Source organism: Triplophysa dalaica, chromosome 9, assembly GCF_015846415.1.
Source record: "Triplophysa dalaica isolate WHDGS20190420 chromosome 9, ASM1584641v1, whole genome shotgun sequence".
Classification (NCBI taxonomy): domain Eukaryota; kingdom Metazoa; phylum Chordata; class Actinopteri; order Cypriniformes; family Nemacheilidae; genus Triplophysa; species Triplophysa dalaica.
The window spans coordinates 13,638,529-13,662,155 of record NC_079550.1 but is presented as its reverse complement, the minus strand read 5'-3'; the positions used below and the strand labels follow the sequence as shown (position 1 = coordinate 13,662,155).

General features: G+C 38.8%; 1 protein-coding gene across 1 annotated transcript; it reads right to left on the bottom strand.

Annotated features, from left to right (window-relative positions):
* Positions 1-1,340: 1,340 nt before the first annotated feature.
* Positions 1,341-23,535, bottom strand: gosr1 (golgi SNAP receptor complex member 1). The gene is made up of 9 exons (XM_056756489.1): positions 23,415-23,535; positions 22,535-22,646; positions 22,352-22,439; positions 21,540-21,647; positions 21,302-21,393; positions 16,155-16,229; positions 5,206-5,235; positions 2,748-2,830; positions 1,341-2,081 (listed from the first exon to the last, which is right to left on the bottom strand). Exons 1-9 carry the CDS (start codon positions 23,443-23,445, stop codon positions 1,957-1,959), a joined length of 744 nt encoding a protein of 247 aa, XP_056612467.1. The 5' UTR covers positions 23,446-23,535; the 3' UTR covers positions 1,341-1,956.
* Between the last annotated feature and the right edge of the window lie 92 nt (positions 23,536-23,627).

Genomic DNA, 23,627 nt, shown 5'->3' with positions numbered 1-23,627 from the left:
CTGCAATGTAGTATTTACTGAACTTTCAGTACTTACAGCAGACTGATTGGCGCTACATGAATAAGCCCGAAGCTTCAGGTTAAGTGTGCTGTTCAAGGACACAATAGTGACAGAGCAAGACTGTGATCTCAAGTTTCAGCTTCATCTGGCGACTCAGCATCCATAACTTTTTGGCAAACAGCCTGGGAAACAAAATATTATGTGCCCCTCTTATCCTACACACACAACACACACATTCCTACCTAAATGAAATATCATCAATGATGTGCCTCACTTTTCAGAACTATAGAAAATCATATTTACAGATTGGTGACAGATAGATTGGTGTTAATTATATAAAAGCAATATTGCTTTCTTACCATAAAGATCACATCAACAACAAATTCCTATTTTTATTACTTAAGTGTCCAGATGTTTCTAAAGTGCAAACAGTAATATTGCAAATATACACCTGTTTGCATCTGTTTGGGTGGTAACTACATTTCTAATCTTTCCGAATCTGATTAAGTTGTTTAATTTTAAAATGGTAAACAGCGTCTATTAAATTGGAAAAAAACAGACAATTTTGTGTGAACAAGGGCAGTTCAGTATTCTGTCTGTTTGACAATACCCTTAAAGCACCTAAACATGTGTAATTTATCTCAGGGTACCTGCTCAATGTATCGGAACAGAACAATTGGAGACTGACCTTTAGATAATGGACCAAAAGGGAATGGGAAAGGAAGAAAAAAGCAATTTCGCAGCAGATAGCATTAGTTTATTGTTGTCTGGGAGCTGATGTCTCCATCGAGGGAATGTATTGAGTTGTGCGTGAACTCTCTATACATCTATGGAAAGTTCTATGGCACTGTCACAGTTTGACTGGTCCAGTTGTAGCAGATTCATCACCTAAAGACTGTTGCCAATGACAGGAGAGGCCCAGCTGGCTGGCTCTTCAGAAATACCCAATTTTGTCATTTGTCATGCAAGAAGAAAAGAGAAATAGGTGGTGGGGAAAACAGACAAAGACTGATGTGGGCTTCCAGTCTTTCCTTCTTTATCCCTGTACTCTCCTACATACTTATTTCACAGTTTTCTGGTCTTCATTCCACATACAGTGCACTCACTGCGCTATTTCTTCATTTTCCTGGATTGTTTCATTTTAGCTTGTATATATATATAATGTATAAAGATCTGGCCTATTTCTGCCTCTCACGCTTCAGTTTGTAAAGCTGAGTGCTGCTTTCAGCTCCTGTCAGAAGATGCAGTTGGAAAGGTAAGCGAAAGACAAGCAGATTTTTACATATATGAACATAAGCATAAAATCGCCAGCCTTTTAAAATCAAAGTGTTACACATATCACCAGCTGCAATACATCCATTTTATTTTTGTTCTCCCCCTTCCCAACACGCCCCTCTCCAGTGTAAAACGTCCTCATTTAGAGAGTTAAGAAATATTTTAAAAATAGAAGATGTGGACGGGCTTCTAGTGTTCGACACACATTTTTAATATCCTGTATATGAATAATTTATTAATTCACAAAGTACACAGCATGAGAGAAACCCTCAGACTAAAAGGACCATCAAATTAAAACCCATTTCTGATTAATAATATACAGGAACAAGCACAATGTCAGGTTGATGCTTCAAGCATCGCTCTTCATCTCAAAAGCAACTGTGAAATGATACGCTCTTTGAAATCTATTCCTGTTAGTAATTTGGTCTCCAGTCTCAGTTCACGTCCGAACGGCGCGTTATTTGTAGTAAAGAAACAAAGAAAACGCTGTTAGAGATAAACCCCTCCCATTGCTAAATACAAATAAGGTCCATGCTGGCCACAATCAATCCTGTTACCAGACGAGGCCAAGAGGGCATCTGCTTTGTGACCTTAATGGTCCACCTCTCATCGAGCCCTTTCCTCAAGGCTTGCCACTGATCTCCAGAAGACCCCCAAAAAGTCGGTTAGCGTCCCTGTTCATCAGTGAAACGCATACAGAAGTAGAATGATGGTGCAGACGCCGATGACTCCTCCCAGAATTAAAGAGTCCCGCCTCTTCCTCAAGTTGATTCGCTGTATTAGGTTATTGATGGCTGGGAAACGGTCTGAAGTAAAATGATGAGTTAAGGAAACACAGGAAAATGGCAGATTACATCAGTCTAGGTTGCAATAACTTGTAATATAAAGCACAATTGTAGTAGACAAAGAAAAGAAAGGAAACAAAAGCAAAGAGCATTTAATAAAAACAGTGACTGATTCATAACTCTCTAAACTTAAAAGTCAATACCTACATAAAATAACCAGATGGACAGACCGATTCATAGGAAATTTATAGATGGTTTCAAAGCAACAACATAAACAAACGTTACTACACATGCATGCTTTTGTGGCCCAAATTTACCTCTGGTACACATTAGCAAATAATACAGTCCCTGCTGATTATTTCTACTAATAAGCAAAGAAATAACAAGTAAATTTAATTAGCTAGTTAGTTAATTGTATGTCTAGCCAGTATTGTTTTGGGTTACCAGTAGAAAAAACCCTACTTACTGTTAAACCATTCAACAAAGTTTTTTATACAATTATTATACAATAAAATGTTAATATAAATGAATATTCATATAAATTAAATAAAGTATAAATAGTTTTTTTTTAGCCACTAGCCAGACCGATCAACAAACAAAGACCGGAAGATATCTTCAGGCCAAGCTCGTGCATCCGATAAAACCAAAAATCCGGAAAAAATATACTGTGGGTAGCTTTAAGGATACTGGCCAGGGTGTTGACCCTACTTTGTATAGACTTTAACATTCCACGTTGGGAGGTCATGTTCTCCTTGGTTGCCATGGCAATGCTGTGGAGAACAAAAAACAGAAGAGGGTTTATTGGGACTTGGGGATCATTCTACATTTGCACTAAAGTGGTCAAAAAGCGCTCACTGTGGTACCCTTGACACAAGATCATTGCGTCGGAGGCAAGGCAGCTGTCACGACTGCAGACACAGATAGCATCAAAGACAGCAAATGTCTCTTCCAGCAGGTTTGATTTCAGACAGGAAGGGTGGAGCATGCAGAAAAGTGACTAACCATTACAGATCCTTTTCCCTTGACACTGCAGAAAGTGAATACCTCATATTTTCTCAACTAATGAGAGGTTTTCCTGCAACAGCCATCAGTGGCTCTAGCTTAATGTGTTTCAATTAAGCAGTGCTCTCAAAGTGCAATTGTTTGAAACTCATGATCCTACGATTGCAGCGTTATAAAACTCAAGGGTAGGTCCCAAGCACCAGCACTTATTTGTTTTCTTCAGCTGAGTCTTGCTTTCTTGTTCCTAGTGGAGAAGATTAAATTGCTACGTGACTATATAGCTCACTTCAACTCCAGCTTCGACTCAGCAGGATTGCGAGTGTAAACTGTAGCTTGGCACCCATTAAAGCTCCACTCTGCAAAGTAAAAGCCATCAGATACGTTCCGCCATGATGCCTTTGCCTCGCTCATAGAGCACAGGGGATTTTACCTGCAATGCTTTAATAGCACCAAAATGCCATCTGGCATGCGTTTGAGCCACAATTGTGAATGTATAAAATAAATGTCTAATTAAGCCAAACCTCTCAAGCAAGTTGCTGACTATTAGCTACCAGTACAGTTTGCTTCTTCCTTAGAGATGAATTAGCCAGGAGCCACACCCTACTTACACAAAAAAGGTATAAAGCAAATGAAACATGACAGTGCACCATGAGGGCCGTGAACTCCCTGGTGCTTTTCCCCTATAGGTGCCCCCAGTCACGAACATGAACCGATAATGTCATAGCCGTAGGTTTGTTGTGACACCTCTAGATGCCACGGCCATTTAACATTGCACATGGGCATATGCTTGGCACAAAAGTAATACGAACACAATCTCCCAAAACTCATTTCCAAACAGAGCTTTTTGATACATGTGCGAGAACTACATTTTTAACACCTCTGCAGTGATGGATCTGACATCATTAGAACATCAGGACCACCCACCCCACGCTTTTCAGAGCTTTGATGAAATGTTAAACAATGAGATCTAATTTTCTCTCCTGGCTGTGGTTGGTACAAAATGAAGGCAATGATTACAAGTAGCTGATACAGCATACTTTTTTGATTGAATGAGACAAGGGCGCAGACCAGGAGATGACTTAATTAAATACCTGTCGCGGGCTTCCCATATGAAGGGTGCGGCAGTGAAAGTGAAGGACACGTGGGATGCTCTCATGCATGCACATAGATCTTCAGTGAGACAGCTAGATACTCACTGCTGCAGTGAGTCAGGAGGGGGCACCCGGTGGGAGATTCACGTCTAGAGATTTACAACTCTAAACAATAATCTGCAAGCGTTTAGGTCAGATTCCCATTACAACACATCCCAACCAAATGCGTTGTGATGAGATTCCTACGATAAGCAATTTGTCTGTCCATACCGATGCGAGAATCAATCACAAAACACAGCCAATCAAAAGACTTTTTCTCTGTCCACGCACGCTGCAGCTGAAGAGTGCACATAGAGAGATGCGTCCTGTTCTTTTGCAGTTTATAATACAGACGTGTTGTGGAGTTTTACATCTTTAATAACTTTCAAGAGCTTTAAACAGCCGTCAAGTTCTGAAATACATGAAAAGGCACTTTATTTACACGCCACTCCCTTCACGCGCACTCTGAACTCATCGGGAGAGAGAGAGACTTTCGCTTATTCTCAAATTTGTCTGAAAGACAAACATACTTATATGATCCACCTGTTTCTTAAGATGATGTAAAGGTAATTGCTGCTGCTTCCTGAGTGGATGTTTGCCTACTTTGTAGATATTAAGCTTTTGTGCGCAGCCTAAAATTGCACAGCGCATGACCTACAATGAGTCTGCGGGGCCGCTCACGTCTGAAGCTTCAGATGGAACATTGCCCTACGTCAATTTGCAATCGCGTTCCTCTGTGCATTCACGATCGAGTTCCAAAGGTTGGGGTTTCGGGGAACCGTCACGCCCCGCCTGCAGTACCTCTGGTTGAGAACCACTGCTCTAAGGGTATCAACTAAATGGATGAGCAATTTCCTACATGAGGAAATTGCCTATGGCAGGTTAATGTTTCAGCAGATCTGAGCACCCAATTAATCAAACATCTCATTCCAGTAAAACAAATAAATATGGAAACTGTTGTCATTTACAAGCCTGATGGCCTGAGCAAATAGTGTGTGAATAATCAGACTTACCTTATGGTGTCATCAATAAGTCGATCTGAGCTGCAGGAAGAGAAGAAAGAAGAGTGTTAACACAATGATAATCCAGCCAGTTGAATGATTGGATACCTCTCTCATCTTGAGAGACAGGGTGAAAGAAAACAAAATCAATGGTAAAGATGCAGTGAATGCAGATCAGGGTCATCTGCTGGACTGTTATGAGTTTAAGACTGATGTGATAATATCTGCATTGTCTATTGCCCAAACAGAGGTTTGTTTTACTAAACGAGTTAGGACACTTCCTAGACCTTCACTGGTTCTTTAACAGGATACAGAGATTGTCTATCCCTTAACCTGTTGACATTATAAGAAGTAAACAGGACTGCTGCTCAATGAGATTCATCCCAAATGTGTTCAATAGAGTTCAGGTCTGGATTCAGAATCACTAAGCCACATCTTAAAGGGATAGCTCAACCCAAAAAGAAAATTCGGTCATGAATTTCTTACCCACTCGTTGTTCTAAACGTGTATAAATGTCTCTGAACAGGTGAACACAAAAGATATTCTGAAGAATGTTGGCAAACGAAAGTTCTGAGACACCATTGACTACCATAGTAGGAAAATTTCAATGGTAGTCAAAGGTGCCTCCTTCCGAAATTCCTCAAAATATTTTCAACACAACAACAAAATTACAGAATTTTTCCTACTATGGTAGTCAATGGTGCCTGAGAACTGTTGGTTGCGAACATTCTTCCAAATATCCTTCTTTGTGTTTAACACAAAAAAGAAATTTATACAAATTTGAAACAACTAGAGGGTGATTAATTCAGAACATTCACTTTTAAATTAATGGACATCACAGAAAAAGAAATTCAAAATGTAAATATTTACAAATAATCTATGTAATATTCTGTGATAAACCTACTATGACTAACAAATAAGTCTTGTCACTTAAATTGGTGCACAGAAGTATAAATTCTTTATTCTGTCAAAAATTTCAACCGTGTATTACTGTCTACACATGACTTGACTCGGGTCTGACTCGAGTCATAATTTTCAGGACTTGCGACTTCACTTTGACTTGAGAGCAAGTGACTTGACTTAGAGTGAAAGATTCGACAATGACTTGAACTTTTAATAAAGTAAAATAAAGTAATACGATTCGTTCTAAAAATAATTATTGTGACTCATCACAGCAGCACTATAATCAGCGCCTGTGCCTTTAACACTGCACAACACAAACCGAGCCAAACATGGCAGACAACAATCGATCTCCACAAATAGTCACGTTTGGCTATAAGGACTTTGAACTGAACCGTGCCAATAAAAAAGGAATGCCAGAAGCAGAGTAAGCAACGCAATAATATCTGACATGACAACCACAAGTCAAATTTCGACATTTCAAGAACCACAATGAACGGTAAGAAAGTAATTTCTTTGTAGTCAATGTCATAAAACGATTACTAATGTAATGAATTAATCGTTTCTGTTTGTCATATTTTGGCCTTGGTTGTTCCTTTATTATACAAAATGTGATCATCGATCAACACTGATAGGCCTACATCTCAGCTCATGTATTGGGGAATTCGGATATAACCGTGGCCTAGCCCGAATTTTAATGTTGGGGTCACCTTAAAATAAAGAGGCTGATGACACTAATGTCTGGGCTATATTAACATACATTTAATTATATTCTGCCGAAATGAAAAAGATCCGTTCATTTTGATTAAAGTGATTTAAGATCGAAGTTAATAAAATGATCCGAGATTGCCATCACTAGATGTGAATTCCCTATAGGCCTACTCTGCCCAATAATGGACAGCCCACGTATAACAGCATCATATATAAAAAACATATAATAGGCAGATTTTCATTCACAACACTTAGTTTACAAGGTACATAGCCTGTATAAACGCTTTTGTCTTACATTCTGTCAGATACAGTATTTCCATTTTTGTGTCTATGTAAACATATGAAAATGTGGGACTGCTGGAACCAAACTTAAGCACATACATAGGCAAGTGATCATCACTTAAAAAATTATTTATATTTACAATTGATTTTCTTTAATATATGTATATAAGTTCATCTTTTCTGTGCAAAAATAAACATGTATCGAAAAAGTGTACCTCTCCACTTAAGTTTTTTTTTTTAGTACTGCGACTTGACTTGAATCTTATCAGGACTCGACTTGACTTGCTTAGGGTGAACCCTTGACTTGCTTGGACCGTACGTGACTTGTCCCCACCTCTCCTGTCTAAACTGAAATGTCTCACCCACATGCCAGTGCCATTTTTCTCTCTGAAATGGAGCTACATGGCTGGAGGATAGGAATGAAATTTCATGCCGCCTTAAAAACCGCATCTTCCGTCATTTTAGATGAGAGTCTCCGAGCCAGCAAGACCTCAGGGGACAGAAAGTCCTCAATTCCCAAATAAATGGGTTTTAGTCTGACAGAGAGCTCCGATTTTGATTACACCAGCAAAAATGAGACTCTTTCCACCGATGCCTGTGAACTCTGCATGGTCTGTCGGACAGCAGGGAGTGAATTCTGGCAGAATCAAACAACAGCTGGGAAAAGAACTTCTGATGGGCCACATGCTATTTACTTGCATTACTGTGGTACAGAGATTTCTCTTCACATACACACAATGACAGAACAGATATATGTGCATGTGTGTAACTGGTTGCATGATATCATGGGATCGTGGATTGCGTTGGTAAGGATGTGGTTAAGAGTCCTTTAATCGGTCTCATAAATGCTTTATTAGGCTGGTGAAAGGGTAACTTGAGCTCAATTGGACTTACTTCTTATAGGCATCTACATAAGCTGCATTCTTGCATCTGAATAGAGCCCAGCCGAATAGAACAGGACCCAATGTGTGCTTTTAAAGGCAGACAATTTTTATCTTTATACGCGGTCTTAAAAATGCAATGCTCACTGAAGGAGCAAAAAAACAGCTAGGAATGGCAGTGCTTCAATGGCACACCGTCCATGTGTAATTAATCACGTTTCGTACCATTTATTCTTACTAAATAAAGGTAAGGCGCATTTGAGAAATATCGTTCAGTCAAACGGTTGTCCTCTTAAGAGCTTTCGGCTTTGATTGATCTAAACGCCAAAACATTTCATCGGCAACGACAGAGTTCCATGCAGACTAATCATTATAAATTGTCCCAGTTGGTGCTGATGAAGCTGATTTTGCACTGTTTGGTTTGCAATTACCAGGGCAAATATTAAGCATCCTGTGGGACAGGATGCTTCTTCCATGATCTGCATTTTATCCTGAGGAATCATTAAAAAGACTTCCATTACTCATTAATCACATTATGTGGATCAGACACTAAATTACCTCCAATGTCACGGTACATAGTAAGTTCAAGGAAGCTGAAACTCAAGATTAAAGTCAGTTGAAGGACGAGTCTTCAAAATTACCAACTTTCAACAATGTAGTCGGTCTGCTAACTAAACCTCATTCATTTGACCTCAAACAGCAGGGCTGTTAGTTCTGTTACATTACCTCATATCATACATGACTGCAAGTCTGAAATTATGTAGAGACACGCAAATCTTTCATCAAAGCACATCTAGACCTGGTCTACTTCAGACACAAGCTCTGGGGAATCTTCAATTATGCACAATTTAAGATGTTTTTAATATCACTTATGTTTCCACCAAATGACTCAAGAATAAATTGAGTATGGCTACTTATTTCATAGAATATTTTTTGCGAATATGACATCCAATCCTCTGCATTCAAGGTAAGGTGAAATCTTCCTTTCAGTTTAACTCATTCGCCGCCAGCCTTTTAAAAAATAAGTTGCCAGCCTACCCCAGCGGATTTTAACATTTTCACCCAACTTTAATGGCTCACAGTAAATTATCAGTAAAGAATATATATACAAACAATATGTCAAATGAAAGATCATAATCTTATCTTTTAAACAAAAGAAACCGTATTCTTCTATCTTAATTTGTTCATTTTTTTATCACTCCTTAGATGTGGGTAGGTTTCTTCAAAAAAAGCATCAATTTGATTAAACAGCTGAGATAATTAACAATTATTGTCAAAGATTAAGCCCAGATTACACTCAGAACAATCATTAAAAACCGCTATAACATATACGTTCTAGGATCTGGTAATCAGTACTTTTTCCCAAAGGTGCGTAATAGCGCCACCTGCTGTAAAACAGTACAAACACTGATTGCCGTAATAACTCGTCTTTGGCGCGGAACCGTTTTTTTTAAATGACGAGATAACTCGTCAATGGCTGTGAAAGAGTTATTGGGTAAGTGAAGATGTCACTAATAGCACTGTTCTTAGATCTTAGACATAGACAAAGTATTACGAGTCCATATGTTTGCCATTTGCTTTAAAAAAATAAGCCATTGAACACAGTCCACAAAGCATTACAGAGCATTAATAGCACATATTCTATTAAACACAATCTAAGAAATATAAGAACTGATCTAAGAACAGAGGTGTTCAGCAATAAAGCTTTACGCACATTAGGCTTAACTCTCCTCACCTGTGAAACAAACATATGTTCGGATACACAAGAGATGTGCGATTGTCTTGGTGAATAGTGCTGCCCCACCGGGCCCAATAAACAACCCTACACACTGACAAAAACTTGTGCCAGTGCTCACAATCCCTCTGAGGTTCATATTTCAAGCTTGTCGCCAATTAGGACTGATGGCGATAATGTTTCAGAGAAGGGATGAAAAAAAAAGAAGCCAAGTCATTAGTTCAGCGTCTCCTGGGGTTAAGTATGAATTCATTTGAAGGTAACACAACAAAACTCACCTTTAGATATGACTTTGGTTGGTTAAAGCAGCAGTTTGAGAAAAAAAAGTGAAAGGGACTCCCACATTCAAAGAAAACAGAGCGAGGTTATTTATTTGACTAAAGTATTATGGAAAGAACCTGCAATTCATACTCTTCATAAAAATAAACCAATACCTTATAACCAAACAAAAAGATATTGATAGCTAGACAAACATCTATATCAACACACCTGTATAGAATCACAGAAAGCTGATAGTTATTGGTTTTCCAATCTGGCACCACACTTGCGCTATAAAATGCGCAATGCTGCATTTGGGGAGGAGTGCAAGCTCAATTCATGTGTTTTTATAGGCTGAGACAAGCCCATGCCGAAGGATTTACTGTAGCCCTTTATTGGCTCAGAGACAGAGGGGCAATGGAAAGATGTCATGGTCTGATGCGACGTTTTACACACAAAAGCTCCACTGGTGGAGAAAAGCACCTCTTAATCTCATCCTCAGCAGTCATTAAGAAGTTCATTCGCATAAAGCAAATGTATCCCCATTTTCTCTCTGTCACATTCAGCCTCAATGTGTTCTGCAAAATAAAGACTTCTGGAAATGGAAAATTGTATTTCTCACTGAAGCATATTATGCTCAGAATCCCCATGTTCTGAAACATCATCAAGCAATGTGTCCTGACTGTAAGTACCAGTCAAAAGTTTGAACAAATCTAATCCTTCTTTATAAACACTGTTGTTCACACAATAGCAATAAAGACATTTAAAAAATGTAGGGAAATTTTGAATGGTAAACAAAACAAAACTAAAAGACTTATTTGGGTAACACTTTATTTTACGGTGCCCTTGTTACACATGTTAAATGAATTTACTATAGTATTTACTATAAATTTTGCATAATTACATGTAACTAACCCAGAGCTAAACCATAATCCTAACACGTACCCTATAGTTAGTTTATGTGGTTAATACTGAAATTTGTATACTAGCAAAATTTATATTTAAATTACTTATATTAATGATTTCAATCATCTGAACTTTGGACTCTTGAGATCACACAAAACATAAATTCAGTGTGTCCAAACTATTATCTGGACGCGTACACCTTTTTTATTGTTATGGTCGACTGGATGTACTGCCCTTGATTTGGAGAACTCGATAGATGCTGCCATGAAATCCATCTTAAGCCATTAAAAATGATAGAAAATGTTAGAAAATGTTCTGAAGACCTGCTCTAGAAAGCTGCAACTCAAACATTAACATGCGTTTAAAATCTGGACATGAGCTCAAATGAGTCCTCATCACCCGTAATGAAGCAGGTCTCTCTCATTTACCCCTAAAGCTGGCAGAAAGACCCAACTCGCTGGCTCATCAGAAAGCTGCCTCATTGTTATAGGCTGGCCTATGCAACTAGAGATTTATGTTCCAGCTCCACAGAGCTGACAAGACGAAGAGAGTGAGAGAGCACCTGAGCCCGGGCTGCTGAGCTCCATCTGCTGGATTCACCTTCCTCCTGTCAAGTGAACTACAGGTACACAGATTCCCCACAGACAACCTTTTTTAATATGATAATGATGAGGTAGAAGGAACAGCCTATCAATCAATAAAATAAGAGCCACATTTAAAAAAGAAGGTGGACCGTAATGGGAGTTTTTGAATATTTCCACATCCATCCAGATAACCGACTGTAGATGTCCAGACTCAATTCAAATGCATCTTGCAATAAATAAATGGACATGTTGGCAACCCTACAATCCAGGGATGCCAAAGTCTCCACCTTAAGTACAATAACAACTGCCTACAATATAATAGCTATAAAATGGAATCAAGGGAATAGAAGTAATTATATAAATAAATAACAAAAGAGAGAAATATGACTTAATGTTATTTAGTTATTTTATTTGAATGATAATGTGTGATTAAAGCCAAATCACTTAACTAAAGAAAAAATCTATTTTATTGTGGTTCAGTTGACGCACATACAACATGGATCTAGCAGCGATGTAATTTATTTTATTGTTGATTTTTGCTCTCAAACAACATTATTTAAATGACTTTCAAAAACGCCTATTAAACTGAAATCAGCTTGCTGCTTCTGATACAAGAGATGTGCCAACAAACACAGCCAAGACTGTGGAGACCCTCTGTCTCCACACACAGAGCTGTGAATGAAAATTAAGACTCCCTGCTTGCCCTGTGTCTATTGTCCTGAGCAAGAAATGAGCTCAGTGCTTTAGATTTTGTGCAATGCAATACAACGCTTTGAAGTGCACTCTCGATCATGTATTTAATAACCAATAGTATTTTAAACATTATCTAAAGGGAATATCATATAACAAGCTGTTATGACATATTCAAATTGTTCTGAAAGATGCTTTAAACAACTTGGAAACATCTAAAGATTTTGTAGTCTCTGATGGCTGTGAAACTAGTTTTGCTATTAAAATCTATTCTGGACAACGCAGTAAAACCACAGATTTAGCTTCTCAGCATCGGTTACAATTCCAAACATTACGGCATCTCCAGTAAATGTGTAATGGGTGCAGAGATTTTTCAGAAGACCTCTGATGCTTTTCAAAAGGCGGTTGCATCACACACCAACAAATAAGACCACTCAAGAACAAATGTACTGATGCAGGATTGGAGGGCGAGATCAGATGTGGCCAAAACACATGATCATCAGACAAAATACAAATAAATGTAAGAGTGAAACAAAGTACAAACTTGGTGTATTTTTCTACAAAAATAGAGATCGACCAGACATTCCATTTAAATGCTTCAAAGGCAGAAATGATTAAGGAACTCATCAAAGTTGTACAGGGTCCTTAATGACTCTTTGCAGTTCCATAAAACTGCAAAACAGGAACTAGAAACGCCCTTCCACTGACAGTACATCCTTTATGAGGATATTAAAGCTCGTTGTACAGCCTTTTTCATTAAGTGATTGTTTGTGATGCATTCCTTTAAACAACGTCTCCTTCCCTGTTTTTTTCTGAGTGCTCAATGTAATCTCGGAGTCAGCCTGTCATTGCCATCAGATTTGCCATTTAAAGGCATTAACAGCAATCACTTCAATTACTGTTCACACTGGAATGAGATCAGGCCATAACACCAGCGATTACTTCCACTCTGAGAGCCGAGGAGCACGTTAAAGGAAATCAAGGAAACTAGCATGGTCCAAGTCTCATGTATTAAACTCTCATAGTCTAATTTACAGCTTGTATATTTGCATTACCAACACCAATGATTTGGTGTGATTTTGTTTTTAAGATATTTCACTTTGTTAGATATGATAGTCAGAACCTTTTGAAAAATAAAAACAATAGAGAACAGTGTAAATGCAAGAACAGACTTAATGTGAAGTATCTATGCCCTGGGTTCGCCCTGCAGTGAGGGAGAGCAGAGTCTGTTGTGAGGCATGGAGATGTGGAAAGGAAGGGCACACTGATGCTGAGAAACAAAGTGGGCGTCTGGCCAGGACTGCAGGGAGAGAGCGAGGTGCACATACACACTCAGCATTCACCCGGCTTACATTCCAAACTGTGCCAATTATCAATATGTGCACAAGGAGCAGGATAATGTTGAGGCTATCTGTAACCCTCACACAATGCTGTTTGCCGGAATGGGAACTGGATTTGGGAACATTTAAAGGATAAGTGCACCCAAATATTTAATTTCAGCCATCATTTAATAGGATATGGTTAGGCGGAGGCAAAAACCAGTCCATGCTTCATTTCTAAAACTTTGTGCTTACTCCATAAACAGATGGTACCAAGAAGTAAGCAGTAGGCAAAATAGTTTAATTAAGACTTTAAGGGATAGTTCACCCAAAAATAAAAATTATTTCATCATTTACTCACTCTCTTGTCATTTTAAACCTGTATTGACTTCTTTCCTTTGCAGACTACAAAAGAAGATAATTAGAAGAATGTCGGTAACCAAACAACAGCGGTTGCCATTGACTTTCATTGGCATTGAGTCTATGCAATAGAAATGAATGGGTACCACTGGGTACCAGTTGTTGCGTTAGCAATCTCCTTCAAGCATTGAGACCGGCAAGAGCCGCCTCCAAATCATCTGTACTTATCCAACTAGATCTCTGCATTTGACACCGTCAACCACCACATGCTTCCGTCAACACTCATGGCTATGGGTGTCTGGAGTGGTGCTACAATGGTTGAGGTCTTACCTCACTGGTAGGTCATTTAGAGTATACTGGAGAGGTGAGGTCCCAACATCTCGATACAGGGGTGCCTCAGGGCTCAGTGCTTGGTTCGTTGCTATTTTCTATAAACATGATATCCCTAGGCTCTGTCATTAAGAAACACGGCTTTTCCTATCACTGTTATGCGGATGATACACAACTACACCTGTTATTTCAGCCTGACAATCCGACTGTTTCTGCAAGCATTTCAGCATGCCTCGCCGACATTTCGCTTTGGATAAATGATCATCACCTGCAGCTGAACCTTGCAAAAACAGAACTGCTTGTAATCTCGGCCAACATAAAGATTCATCTCAACTTCTCCATTCAGCTGGGCTCATCAACCATCACATCTTCCAGAATGGCCAGAAACCTGGGAGTGGTGATCGGCTATCAGCAGGTTGCCAGCACCACCCGTTCCTATAGATCCATCCTCTATAATATTAAGAAAATTAGACCTTTCCTATCCGAGCATGCTACGAACGTCCTAGTCCTGGCTTTAGTTCTGTCCAGACTGGACTACTGCAATGCGCTACTGGCTGGACTTCCAGCTTGCACGACCAAACCTTTACATATGATCCAGAATGCAGTGGCAAGAGTGGTCTTCAATGAACAGAAGAGAGCGCATGTCACTCCTCTCTTTATTAAGTTAGATTGGCTCTTTATAGTCGCTTGAATCAAATTCAATACTTTGCTCCTGGCCTACAAGACCACCACTGATTTGGCACCCCCTTATCTTCACCCGCAACTGGATACTTATATATCCACCAGATCCCTACGCTCTGCAAACAAACAACGTCTTGTCGTTCCATCCCAAAAAGGTAAAAAATCTCTATCACGTACCTTCTCGGGATCGGTTCCACGTTTATGGATTGATCTGCCCGCTAAGAATCGTCTGAAAACACATCTCTTCCGTCAACAACTGACTGATATCAGTTCTGACTTTTATCTCTTTTCATCTCATATAAAAAAATAAAAGCTATGTATACTGTGTGAGACTATATGAGACTAGTTTTCTTTTATTGCACTTATGCTTTTTGTTGTCCTTATGTTGTTCCAATTTCTTCCCTCATCTGTAAGTTGCTTTGGATAAAAAGCATCTGCTAAATGACTAAATGTAAATGTCTTCAAAACATGTTTTTATGTTCTGCAAAAGAAGGAAAAGGTCATTTAAATTTGAAATGACAAGAGAGTGAGTAAATAATGACAGAATTTTGGGGTAAACTGTACCTATAATTTGTGAACAAATGACAGATATTCAACAAAAAAGGCAGCAATCAATGCACTTCTCTCTTTGGCATAGCTACCTTTTATTCTATGCTGACACGCTAAAGCTTGGCTATGAAACAAATGACCCACAGCAAATACTCTGTCAAATACTTTACCGGAGTCTATCGATTCAATTTAACATTTTAAAATAGATAACCAGCGCATGTTTTACACCTACACTTTGTTATACAGAATCAGCTCATGCCTCCACAAGCACCCGGGCAGTTATTTACGATGACTTCAGAAATTTAAGTCATCCATTTTTCACAGACAAGCGACCTTGTGGAGTTACTGATGAATAGGATCGTGTCTGTTACAGGTAACCTTCTGGAAGGAAAGAGTCATTCCTCAGTTAAAGTGCATCTGACAGTGTGAGCACATGACAGAGTCAAATGCTTTGAGCGATTTTATTCCCTTTTATCCAAGTGTGACACTCTACCTTCAACAAAGTCTCTGATCTTCCTTATCCCTCCTATTAGCAACCTCTAAAATACTTAAAAGTTGAAGCCCCCCCCATCGTCGCTATGACTAGTTCACCTTTATCAGACAGGTTGGATATGAGATGTAGTGTAATTTCTGTTTACTAGATATGTAGTAATGTTGAGTTAATACACCACCGAACACTAACACCAACTGATGTGCTTCAATCATTTTTTGTGAAAATTCAATGCACACGTGACTCACTGTTTTTCAGTGCATTGAGAACAAATTGAACTCTTACTTTCTCAGGTGCTCATGTTCTTTCAGAAAAAGCTCCGTCCGTCTGTTATTCACCCCCGAGCCACTCTTATATGTTCTGTCAAGAGAAAAAAACATTAATAAACAAATCATCAGAAACGTGCACTTTCACAGGCATCCAACTACATAAATATTTTTGTATGGAAGTGTTAGCCATTGAGAAGGGGTAGGGGGACCGACCGGGTTAATATTGAGGTCTTTTCTCCATCCTGTGTGTCACAGTTTCTCTCTGGCTGAGAACATTTAGAGTTAATAATGAATGAGCACAGTGCTGGGAAGAGCGGCCATTTCCCAAGAGTTCAACAAGGAAAAGAAAGCAAACACGTCATGTAACACGGGCCAGTCCTACAAGACACCCAGAGGTCGAGCTGCAAGCACAAATTAAGACAAATCTTCATCTGAGATGGGGGAGCATTTGAGAATGAGGACATGAAGCTGTCAAAGATGCGTGGCGACACAAGCAACAACTCCAGCTAAAAGGGGCTCTGACCCAAGAGGGTTTTTCTGTGCACCTACTCTGTACAAACTGATGTGGAATGCTTATTAAAACATTTGGTACGGAATTAAATCTTCCTGCTGGCCTAATCGACTGTCATTTCAGACCAACTAAAGCAACTGACAGCCACCTTAATCATTTCAACAAGGCTTTAAAGGGCAGCACGCTATATCGCACATGAGTGCTTTGTCATTTTTGCCAGCTGACATTTACATAGTGCAGCGCTGTGGAGTCCAGCTCGTCAGTGTGGGGTGGGGGGCAGTGACAGGAGAAGCACAACACGCACCACATGGATCCATAAGATAGTGATGGCCGGGGCAGGTAAACGCTTCAACAGTATCCTTGCTAAAACCAAAAACTCTAAACCGTGCAGGTAAAAAAAGTAACTGGCCACAATGAGTATACAAACAGTGGCCTAAGTCATCTGAAACAACCAGCAGTGTTTTACACAAGGCGCATTGTCTCCCCCTGGAGGTGAATATGAATAATACAACCTACAATGCACAAATGGTTCATCATTTCACATTCTACAACATCATCTTCTATGCAATTTACACAGAGAAAAAACTTATAATTGTCAAAACTAGACAGTCTAAGTCATAATCAGTGGCAGAAGATAAGAAATAAAATGGTAACTACAAATGAAGAAGCACCTTAAAGGGACAGATCACCCAAAAATAAAAATTCTGTCATCATTTATTATCCAGAGTTGTTCCAAATCTGTATAAATGTCTTAGTTCGGAGGAACACAGAGAAAGATGTTTGGAAGAATGCTTGTAACCAAACAGTTCTTGGCCACCATTGACTGAAAAAATACACTGGCAGTCAAAAGCGCCCCAGAACTGTTTTCTTTCCCACATTCTTCAAAATATCTTTTGTATTCAACAGGCCAAATTCACAGGCCAATTTTACTACTTTGGTAATCAATAATGGCCATGAACTGTTTGGTTACAAGCATTCCTCCAAATATTTTTCTCTGTGTTCATCAGAACAAAGACATTTATACAGATTTGGAACAACTTTGGAATGAGATAATGATGACATAAGTTTCATCTTTGGGTGAACTGTTCCTTAAATATAGGCTGAGTCTGCACAAGAAAACCAAAAAGTTCATTGTTCTAAAACTGCCGTAACAAGTTTATAAGCAGTTCAATAGGGCTCAAGTTCCATGTGACATCAGAGGATGAACATTAAGACATCTTGTAATTCAACTAATAAATTACCTTAGGAAACCTGTTTAAAAACAAGCCATCATAAACACAAACACAATTTCCCCTTTCTGCTTTAACCTGACAAAAATATGAAAAATAAGTCTATAAAATCATCTGATTGAACAATCAATCTGTTTTCTTTAAATCCCTGTGCAGGTGAACAGGAAGTGTACTGTGGGTCAGGTAACTGCAATGCTGCCAGGCAGATGGATTGAACCCAAATCTCCTTTTGACAACCAGTTTATTTGCAGAGAAAAATATAAGTTCAACAGTAGTGGCAAGGAGCCATATTGAGTTTTTTATTATAGTACCGAAGAAAAATTTCAAGGAACAAAAATTCAATACACAGCCCACAAAGGTGCCATGGTGCTGCACCTCAGATCAATAAGTCATTAAGAAGCCCTGGAGTCATGGTCTGGGGGTTATGGCTCATTTCTTTAGCTCTGCTGTGGGGACTGGGAGCATCACGTGCAAACAGGACACATGATCAAATACCACAAATTTAGATAACACAGCATATTATATGTTACTTCAGCATTAGGAGGGTTTGAACAATGGATAGAAAATATAACTAAAATGTTGTGTAGACGGTTTCAGCTAAAACAACGTACAGTGGTGTGAGAAAGTATTTGCCCCCTTCCGGATTTTTTTGCATATTTGTCATGCTTAAGATCATCCAACAAATGTTTATAATACTCAAAGAAAACCAGAGTAAATACAAAATTCAGTTTTTAAATGATGGTTTCATTTATTTAGGGAAAAACAATCCAAACATTTCCGACCCTGTGTAAAAAAGTAATTGCCCCCTTGGTAAATCATGAAATAACTGTGATGAATTGAATAACTGAGTTAAATTTCACTAGCCACACTCAAGCCTAATTTCTGCCAGAGCTGTTGAATCAAGAAATCACTTAAGTATGACAATCTGTCTGACAATCTGAAGTAGTCTAAAAGATCTCAAATAGCAACACATAATGCCGCGATCTAAAGAAATTCAAGAACAGATGATAAACAATGTAAATGAAATGTATCAGTCTAGAAAGGGTTATAAGAGCACAACAACGACTCTTCCAAGAGGTCATAAAAGATCCCAGAACAACATCTAAAGAACTGCAGGCCTCTCTTGCTTCAATTAAGGTCAGTGTTCATGATTCTACAATAAGAAAGAGACTGTGCAAAAATGACATCCATGAGTGAGTTCCAAGACGAAACCACTGCTGAGCAAAAAAAAACACAAAGCCCCATCACACATTTGCTAAAAAACATCTTGATGATCCCAAAAACTTTGGGACAAATATTCCGTGGACTGATGAGGCAAAGTTTGAACTTTTTGGTAGGTGTGCGTCCCTTTACATCAGGTGTAAAACTAACACATTATTCATAAAAAAGAACATCATACCAACAGTCAAACAGGAGGTAGTGTTATGGTCTTGGGCTGCTTTGCAGCTTCAGGAACTGGACGACTGGCCATAATTAATGGAACCCTGAATTCTGCGCTCTCCCTGAAAATCCTAAAAGAGAATGTCCGGCCATCGGGTGTGACCTCAAGCTTAAACGCACTTGGGTTATGCAGCAGGACAGTGATCCAAAACCCACCAGCAATTTCACCTCTGAATGTCTAAAAAAAATCTAAATAAAGGTTTTGGAGTGGCCTAGGCAAAGTTCAAAGTAAAAAGGCTGTTCATGCTCGAAGACCCTCCAATGTTACCAAATTAAAACAATTCTGCAAAGAAGAGTGGGGCAAAATTCCTTCACAGTGATGTTAAAGACTTTAGCAAACGCTTCATTGCAGTTGTTGCACAAGTAATTATTAGGTTTACGGGGCAATTACTTTTCCACATAGGGTCGGAAATGTTTGGATTGTTATTTCCCTTAATATATAAACCCTCATTTAAAAACTGTGTTTTGTTTTACTCTGGTTTTCTATGTGTAATATTAAAATTTGTTATATGATCTGGATCATTTATGCATGACAAATACGCAAAAAAACAGGAAGGGGGCAAAATACTTTTTCACACAACTGTAAATGTTATGCGGCCTAAATTAAAGGAACAATATAGGGTTTTTAGGAGGATCGATTGACAAAATTGCAATATTCTATACAAAACTAGGTGTATAAAGACCTTACATAATGAACCGTTATGTTTGTTATACCTTAGAATAAGCCATTCATATCTACATACAGAGCAGGCCTACATACATTGAATCTGCTGCCATCTTTTGTACAGTAGCCCTAAACAGACAAACAACTCTACAACACGCGTTTCCTCTTCCTCTCCCCTGCAGTACAGTGGTGAAACGGATTGCGGATGATCCGTGATCTGTATGGATCGCGCTCTCCGGTTCGGAACGCATGTGACCCGCGGATTAACTTTAAGTTTATTCATCGAGTAAAAGAATAAAATGCGCTCGTTCTCCAGTTTCAGCTCCAACACACTCTCGCTCTCTCTTCGGTATCTGGACGAGTACAATATTAAAAGGGTTCCAGATAAACAATGACGCTCAAAACTGCCCCGTCACACAGCTAATATTACAACAACAACATATCTTGTTTCTATCAAACAGAAAAAACAATGTGACTCACTGATCCGATTTAAAGCAACCTCCTCGGCGATGATTTTTAGACAATCTTTCTCTCAAACATCTCTCTGCAGGAAAGTATCTCCATAGATTACTATGAGTATCTCTGCTAAAAGCCTTTGTACCGCGGATCTGGAAAGTCTTTATAATATTAATGCAGGTCCTAGCTCCTGCCTGACTTTTATTCTTCTTTTTATGCTTAAAATCCTTTTATTTTATGTAATACATAAGACATTGCTCTTTCTACAGTCTTAAGACACACTGTCACAACCGACAACATCTTTTTGTACTGTGGTGGCCACCGTCTTTTTTGGACTGAGAGATTCGTAGGAAATCTATAATATAACGCTAGTGGCCGCTGTAAAACTGCGCCTTTAACTTCCGGTTGACCTCCTTAAAGAATCAATAACTGTTTTAATGTAATTAAATACAATTATTATACAATAAACTATTAATGTGAATATTAATATAAATTAAATCTAAAATAAATTGTTATATTATAACCAAACACAGACAAGAAGTTAGCTTCAAGCCGGCCCGTGCGTCCGATGAAACTGTCTATAGAGTACATATACATAAGGACTTGCTCTGAAACCATCAATTCTAGATTAGATCAACAGATTTGGATGCTCCTTCTAAAGAATACATCATATTTAACCATGTTCATTTATATGCACCAACCAACACATCAATGCAATAGTAATAAAATTCTATATTTATCTACATGTATTTTTATGAACACACGAAAGAGAGAAGGGGGAAACAAGGCTGAATTTTCCTTCATTTTGTGAGCACATGTATTTGCAACAGTGCACTTAGAAAACTTTTTATGAGAAAACTTACTCGATATCTTTTCTGACAGACCCCAACAGGTCCTCTCTCTCCCTGATTGCCATGAAGTTTGATTTGGTTTTATGGTATTCATGTGTGTAGTCCTAAGGAAAAAAAAGAAAAGTTGAAGGTTACAAAAAACTAGTCAGATTTTGTGAAACCAAATGCAAACTGATTATAATTTCATTGATAAATCACAGCACTGATCTCATGAATTGTGTGAGAAACCTATGAATGATAAGAAACATACCTGAAGAATATCTCTGTGCCTTTGAAGAGTGTGCATCAGAGCAGCATTAAGAGACGTTACTCCCGGTGTGCTTGTGTACTCAGCCATCTTATCATTTACCCCTGTAAGCTAGAAAACACCAAAGAAGAGTGAAACAAACTTTTACACTTTCTCCTTTAAAACAACAAACTTTATACCCAAACCGAAAAACGTAATTTCTCAAAGATCATGTTACGCCAAATAATGCACAATTTATGACTCATTAAAGGGGTCAAATGACACAGCTAAAACAAATAATATTGTATGTTTTAGATGTAATGCAATATGTATACACGATTTAAGGTTAAAAAATGCATGTTTGTGTCTGCTCTTTACCCCGCCTCTCTGTAAAGTTCACTGCAGCGAAAAGCGAGGTGTGCTACGATTGGCCAGTTAACCAGTCCGTAGTGATTGATTGTAATGCCTCGAAAGGTTCAAAAGGAATTGTACAGCCAGGTACGCTCACTTTACTTGCGTATACATTTTGACGGTCTAAGTCAAGTCATACCACGAACTGACGTAGATTTGTGGGGGTGTGGTTACAGTAGGCGTGTCAGGCAGGTCTTTTGTTGAGCATTCGCTTTTAGATAGAATGCATCTTTGGTTCCGACACTTCAATTTTACATGTATTGTACATCCATGGGCAACTTATAACACACCAAAGACACAGAAAAACACATGTTCGCGCCATTTGACCCCTTTGAGAACAGTGATGTTAACTCCAATACAAACAGCAGAATGCAGAAGATAATGAACTGTGATTAATACAGAATAGTGAGTTACAGAAGTCTTACTTTCGCAAGTAGCTGCTCAATCTCCACTGACATGGTGTCAAACATTCTGTCCTGAGTAGAGTTGCACAGGAGAGGTTGCGTATCGGAACTATTCATAACAGAGACAGAAGAGCGTTAAGAGTACATCAAAGTTCACACAGGTTCATAAGAAACAAAACGTTCTCAGATCTGATCTTCTCACACCTGTCTCCTCTGCGGCCATCACGTGAGCTGCTGTAACTGGTGCACAGTTTACTAAAGGATACGAGCTTCAGGTCCAGCTCGTTCTCCAGCTGCCTCGCCTGCTTTCGCAAATCTGTCAAAGTGCAAAATAATAAGATTACATTTTCTTTTCACCAAGTTGACATTATCCAGCAAGCTAACACAGATGAGAATTAGTCTAACCCGACTGAATGATTTGTGAAGCTCTCAAAAACAATGTTATTAAGTTATATGAGAGCAACAAAAATAGACATCATTCAGCAAACTTCAGAAAACATGGCAGTTAATATTTATATCACTTTATTAGGCCAAACCCTGTGTACCTGGTGTAAAGTGCACCTGAGCCTTGACAGTTTAGATTTACTGACACTTGTCTTACAGTAGGGGATTGCTAGTATCTGTTTTGGGCTTCATGGGAACGTTCACACAAAGTCTATAAACCCTAAATATGCAGAGTAAAAAGAAAGATCATAGTATTTTAAAAATATGCATTTACTTACAAAAATTACTTTGTGAAAAAGTTTCAGCTTCATTTGGAGAAATGGGGAGACATGTTTTCTGACACAATTTCATTATGCATTTTATTTCCCGCTCATAACTTGCAGATTGTGTAAACTAAAATATATAATTTCGATAACAAGTGGAAACTGTCTTGCTGTATTAATTCTCGGTTCTTTAACAATGTTGGCGTTACTGCGGACTAGCGGGCTAATGCTAACGAAGTATGCTAAATGGGTAGCTTGACCGCGTTTCCACGGAAACGCTATCAAAGAGCATAAAGACGATACATTAGCCCGAGTTGTCAAAAAGTGTAATTAACGTTTCGGTCGAGCACAATTTTGTTAAATCTTTGCCACCTCACCTTCCCAATAGTTGCTGTTTCCTCCTGCCATCTTTGTTGTCGAACGTCATCCGAGGTGACGGTGGCAGAGAGGAGTCAAGAGCAAGAGGACGTCAGTTCGCTCTCCCCGCGCTGCATGTTCATCACAGCGCCCTCGTGTTCTGTAGGAGCCGCTCAAACTGCATGCATATTATAAACATATGCAACATTAAATTTTCCTTTTTAATTAGGCTC

Bases quoted from the DNA above. Each gene is read 5' to 3' on its own strand.
- gosr1 (XM_056756489.1), bottom strand. From the start codon at position 23,445: ATGGCAGGAGGAAACAGCAACTATTGGGAAG. The intron at 16,230-21,301 runs GTAAGTTTTCTC...TTCTCTTGACAG, and splicing joins TCTGTCAGAAAAGATATCGA to AACATATAAGAGTGGCTCGG. The intron at 2,831-5,205 runs GTAAGTCTGATT...TGTTCTCCACAG, and splicing joins CTTATTGATGACACCATAAG to CATTGCCATGGCAACCAAGG.